Here is a 6,000-nt window from a genome sequence, read left to right as displayed (position 1 = left end):
GTAAATGCAGCATTTGGAAGGTAAGAGGCAGAGCGGAAAGGAACAGAAACCAGCAAGCTCTCCACCAGCCCATGTGTGCAGTTGGGCTGAAGAGGTGTCTATGCTGCTTTTCTAGCCAAACACCAGGAGCAGTGCAAATGGGTTAGTGTGCATGAAAAGGTGAAGAAACTACTTGGTAAATAAACAAAGAGAAACAGCTAAAATTAAACCGACTGCAATGGGAGGCTAGTTCATTCTGCTCTTTTGGAAGTGAGCCCTCACATCCCATTTGCGCGCTCCTTGGGATCCGAACGCTGGGTTACACTCATTTATCCTCCGTGCTCTAAAAAAAAACCGGGACGACGGAACACTTCCCGTGTTTTATGCCCGTGCCGTGGGCATGACAGCGCGGCTATAAACCGCCGTAAATCAGAGCAGCTTTCCAGCACCTCTCCCGGCGGGGCAGGCCGCCCCTTCCGCAGCACCTCCCGGTACCCCCACCTCTCCCCGCTCCATCCTGTGGCGGGGCACCAACCGCGCACCCTCATTTCTTAGTCTAATGTCCCGAGCATACATTAAAGAGATTGCTGCCTCCCGCCCCGGCCCGCTCTCCGCCTAGGTGAATATATTATGCTAATGAGGGAGGGAGGTGGGCCGCCAGGCCGGGCGGTGGCTCCGCGGCTGGCCGCGGGGTACCGCGGAGGCTGCCGTCGGGTTTCTCCGCCTGGCGCGGCTTCTGGGTGCCGTCGCGCAGGTGGAGGGGGAGCAACAAGTCCGACGGCGGCGGGGAGGAGAGCGGGAGGAGGAGGAGGAGAAGGAGGGGGATACACACACACACACACACACATACGCTTCCCGCCCCGCGTCTGAAAACCTCTCTGACAAGTGGCAAACCGCTAGCAGAGCACGCTGCTCCTTCCGAAGAGCGGGTGGAAGCCGCGGGGGCTCGCCCCTAGCCCAGCCCTGCTGCCGGCTTTTGGCTCCTCGCCCCTCTCCCATCACCTCCTTCCCCGTCGCCCCTGCTGTGGCGCTGAGTGGAGACCCGCTGCCGGGCGGCGTGCGGTGCTGGCTGCAGTCTCGCCTTGAAAGTGTGCGAGCCGGTTGAAGGCTTTCCTTCTACTTACCGCTATTTTTTTTGAATTATTATTATTATTATTATTATTTTGTCTTTTCCGCTATTTATTTTTCTCGTACTTTATTGTTACTGTTTTTTGTTGCCGCTGTTTGTAAACTAATTGCTTCCATGGGGGGCGGAGGAAAGGAAATCAGAGCTGCCGCAGCCGAAGGGTGTAAAGGCGCTCTGGTGAAAAGCCGCGGAGCCGCAGGACGGGATGGTAGCGGGCAGTGCGGCCGCGGCGGGGATTGCTGCCCGCGGTGGGCCGGACCGTGCGGCTCGGCGCTGGCGGCTCTCCTCTCCGCCCTGGCTGCCGCCTCCTGCGTCTACCTGGGGGTGCGGACCAGCGACCTCCAGGCCAGGGTCGCGGCCATCGAGGGAGCCCGAGGGGGCTTCTCTACCGCCGCCCCGCTCCCGCCGCTTCCTAGCTTCTCCCTGGAGCAGCTGAACGCGATGATGCAGGAGAAAGTGGAGCGGCTTCTCGCCCAGGTGTGCGGGGCGCGGATGGCCGCTCTCGGCCAGCGAGTATGCCGGGGATGGGGGGTCATGCGTGCGGGACGATAGGAGTGCCGCCTGAAGCGATGAGAGGGGCGACCGGAGCTGCTCCGAGGGCGGGAGGCGCAGGGGAAGCAAGGAAATGGAGCCCGTACCTCCAGGTGGTGACTGAGCCTGGGGAGAGGCAGGCTTCAGGTGGAGGTCGGAGGGGGGGGCCCGGCTGCTGGGGCTGGTGGGTCGGGGGGCTTTGCGTTGGGGGACCCCCAACGCTCGGTGCTGTTCTCATGCGGGGTGGGGTGGGGGGGGCGGAACTTGCGTCGGAGGCAGGGGAGAGTCAGTGGCGTCGGGCTCTGTTTTGCTGTTGGGGGGGTGCAGAAGACAGCGAGATACCGCGGGTGGAGGCCAAGTGGCGAAGCCGTGGAAGGGTGCGCAGCCCGTGGGATAGCGCGAACTCCCCGCTCGCGCCCCCGCCGGCCGGGAGCGCTGGTTGCGGCGGGTGAGCTCCCAGAGGCCCTCACTTTGCTTCTCTCCCCCTCAGAAATCCTACGAGCACTTGGCAAAAATACGAGTAGCGAGAGAAGCGCCTCCAGAGTGCAACTGCCCACCAGGTAATGGACACAGCACGGAAACTGCCTCTCTGAGGCTTGTCACTCGGAGCGGGAGGATGGGGAGGGACTTGGTATCCAGTGTTTTTCAGATACACCTAAGTCAGATCTGGGGGATGCCTCTTCAATCAACAGCTCTACCTTGGGGGAAAGGTGTAAAGCCCAGAATCATCTGTTTCCACTGTGACACTAGGTTGGAATTACTGCTAGTTAAAAGCCTTGGTTAGGCTGGGTGATGCCAAACCATAACACTTACAAAGAAGTTAATGATCTATCCCAGCAAGAAGGAATATATTCTCCCTCAGATAGGGCAGTACTGAATCAAGGCACTGTGTGCTTAGCTTGGGATGTGGAACAAAAGTTCCTAGTAAAAATATTGAACAATTTGTAACATGGATTGTAATGAGTCTGCTGCAAGTTAGAAGTAATATATACAAGAGCTTTTCAGTCTCATTTTTCTGTAGTCTTGGATGAAAGCAGTTCCCCTAGCAAGGGATTGCAGGTTTCATAGAAGAAGGTTCAGAAATGTTTATGCAACCAGTGATGTTGATTGACTTTGGAAACAGGCCTCCTAATACTGGGATCGGTTGTTCATATGCACACACTGCAATGTTTCCTATGTTTTTCTTGCTGCTTTTTGACAGTGTGATAACTACTGATATTGTTTTAGCCATTAAACTGTCATTATTGTTTATAAACTTCTGCTACTATATACCCAAGTTCAAATGGTATCTTAAAAGTTAAGAAAATAATACCAGTATTTCACAGGGTGATGTAGGAATTCCAGCATCCTCTGTGTGATGAAGCACACTAGATGCACTGTGTGCTTGATGTATCCTGCCACTCTGTATGAAAAAACATCCCATTTATAGGTGGAACTGTCAACAAGCATTGAGCTCATTTTGTATGCCAATAGGATGTGTGATAGTACTGTGTGTATAAGGAAGAAGCTTTTCCAGTTTAGGATGTGATTCCTGCTAAACTCATCAGTCTGAAAGGAGTACCAAGTCTAGGTGTTAAAGCTGGCTACAAGGGTTGGTTCAGTATTTTGATGATGCTACATCTGGGAGGAGAGGACTGGCTGCTAGAAGAGTTACCATAGCTAACATGAAAAGGACAGTATATGTTACTAGGACTGTTTTAAAAGGGTGCATGGAATTACTCAATTCCCAGACAGTTTTGGTAAGGAACATTGGTTTCCTGCCCTCTGTATAATGTTCTCCTTTATGGCTAACATGAGCATACAGTGTTCATCTTATATTTTCTGTTGCTTAACTGCAATAATTACAAGATTCATGTTTGTGCACTAAAAACGAGGGTTGATGGTTATGCTGTATGTAAAGATGTGTTCTGTGAGCCTGAAACAGTGTTGAATTTGATGCAAAGCTCTCTTCCTTTTCTGCTTCCTTACTTAATATGCTACAGTGTTTCAATTACTGTTTTCATACTAAAGGTCAGTATCAACTTTTTCATAGCTGGTGTTATGCACTGCTTTACTTCCCCACTACCACTAGAGCTCCACATTATACCAATTTTTATCTGACCTTTTTCCTTAAGAAGTATGTTTTACCAAATAGATAATGAGCAACAGAATAGTTCTCACATGCATTGGAAAAAATCCTTGGGAGATGAAAGTAAAAATTGAGTGATCTGGGAAACCTCTTCAAGGGAGCAAGACTCATAAGATCAGGAAAAATTATATAAATTGTTACAATAAAAAACCCTAAATTGCAGAGAGGACTAGCTGGTATGGGGACTAGAAATGTGATATGGAGCTTTTCACCTCCGGGTAGCTATTTCAGTTTGGAAGCAAGTTTTGTAGTGGCTGAAAGATGCTGCCATGTGATAGCCTCATGTTGGACAGCTTAAAATGAGTTGATGCTCTCATGCTTGTTGCCAGTGGACAGGTGTCTACCTCAAAATGGCATCTTCTTGAGAGCCTTGTCTGAGACAAGATGGGCTGAGTGGCACCACCACCTGAGGAGTGTGCCTTCCTAATAGCAGGCATTAGTCAGAACAGGATGGGGATAGAGCAGATAAACTGTTGTTACTTCGTTTGGTTCACTATGTTGTAATTCCTTTCCAAAGGGACAGGATGGGCTTTTATTTTCATCCTTAGTACTCCTATTACAAGCTTGGACTACAGTGTTTAGAAAAGCATTTGGTTTAATAGGAAAGGTATCAAGTGTTTTTTTTCTGTTGCCTGCTATTTGTGAAGCCAAAGAATACATTGCCTCTATACTTCTCACATGGTTCCCATGGTGCTGCTTTATTCTGCTCAGCTTCTTCATTTCTTCCCTGGATTTTTGTGATAATAAAATACATGTCTGTTAGAGATGACACTGGGAGGCCTTCATGGTACAGAGCTGGTTTTTTAAACATCCCTATGCTGCGAGAAAAGGTTGCTGCCAAATGGCTACTGAGTCAGTTTCCTTCATCCTACTCTTTAAAGAGAAATAAAGATTATTTTAAAGTAGGTTACATTGTTCTCTATCAAAAGAAGAGAGGGAAATTTAGCCTGCTGACAGGATGGTTAGAACATGGCCTCTGATTTAGGATTAAAATTATGCAACTGGTGTAGAACCCATTAGCTTGAGATGCTTATCCCATGGTAGGAACTTGCATGTTCAAAGGAAAGTGGGTTTGAATGGCTTGGGTACCAAAGGCAGACAAATTCACAGCTGCTCATAGCTTGCAGAGCTGTCCACATGTGGCTCCTTTTAATTCAACACTAGCCTTGAACTTTGTCTAGAGTGAAGAATAGTTCACATTTCTCTTTCAAAACTTTGTATTCACTAAATGTGGGTTGGTGTTTTGTTTTTTTTTTGTGATTATTATTTTCTATCTCCTTACAAACGCAATGAGAAGAGATATTAGAGTTTTGAATTTAATTCTGCAGGACTAAAGCCAGATACCACAGATTTTGTAAATATTTAAAAAATGACAATAGCAGGCATTCTTTCTCTTCTTAAAGCAGAGTAATAAAGTTTGAGAAGTAAATGCATGCTGACATTCCTCTTAAATTACCTCAGCTCTAACAAGAGTGCCAGCTTAAATCCCATGCTTGCGACTGGTGCTTCAGTCGCTGCTGGCAGTTAGCCTTCTGCACATGCGACCAGGGCGCAAATTGAGTGGCTAAAATTATTTTGAAAGTAATAAATTACTGTTCCTTTGCCAGATTTATTATTTATTGTAAATTAATGTTTCTATACTGTAAAATATGAACAAAAAAAAGTAGGTGTGTAGGTGAGTATTTCATACGTTCCTTTAAATGGCTGTGGGAGCATAATCAGCTTTTATGAGGAACAGTCAAGCACAGTGCTGGATACTTCTTACCTAGTGCCAAGAATTACACTGTTGTGGAAAGAGTAACATGTACAGAAAGCCCAGGGTTACTCCTAATTCAGTAGAGTTTTAAGAAATACTTAGTTTTTTGTAGATTCTTCAGACTTTCCTCTTCCAGGAAACATTCATGCCTAGGACCTGTAGACTTCAACAGAAATTAATATATGCCTACATTTTTTAGTGAATCGATCCTTTATGCATTGTAAGGGTCAAGTTTTGACACTTGTGGTAATGTGCCAGGATGTCTAATTCTGTAAGTGATCCTCGGAACTGGAGTCAGATGATGTTGGCAGGAGTAGGAGTCAAGTCTGTTGGTGCAGAAAGTCCAAACTTGGTCAGTAGGAGGGCTAGCAAGTGATTATCTATGGTTTTGCATGTCCCTTTAGGCCAGTTTGGGGAAGCCATTAATTTCTTTTTCCCCCTTCTCTTTTGAGGAAGACCTTTATAATGAATTTATTCCTT

General features: G+C 47.6%; 1 protein-coding gene across 1 annotated transcript in view; it reads left to right on the top strand.

The window, feature by feature from the left end:
* The first annotated feature begins 768 nt into the window (after window positions 1-768).
* COL25A1 (collagen type XXV alpha 1 chain) overlaps window positions 769-6,000 on the top strand; it is a 308,091-nt gene continuing 302,859 nt past the window's right edge. Inside the window, exons 1-2 of the mRNA XM_061355191.1 lie at window positions 769-1,582; window positions 2,127-2,196. Coding sequence (XP_061211175.1) covers window positions 1,223-1,582; window positions 2,127-2,196 — 430 coding nt within the window. The 5' untranslated portion in view covers window positions 769-1,222. The remainder of the gene's footprint in view (window positions 1,583-2,126; window positions 2,197-6,000) is intronic.

Source organism: Neopsephotus bourkii, unplaced genomic scaffold, assembly GCF_033783945.1.
Source record: "Neopsephotus bourkii isolate Nb327-2 ecotype Australia unplaced genomic scaffold, CSIRO-AGI_Nbou_v1 NB_787, whole genome shotgun sequence".
In the NCBI taxonomy this organism is placed as follows: domain Eukaryota; kingdom Metazoa; phylum Chordata; class Aves; order Psittaciformes; family Psittacidae; genus Neopsephotus; species Neopsephotus bourkii.
Note: the sequence above shows the minus strand (reverse complement) of the source record. Positions and strands in the feature narration are given on the sequence as shown.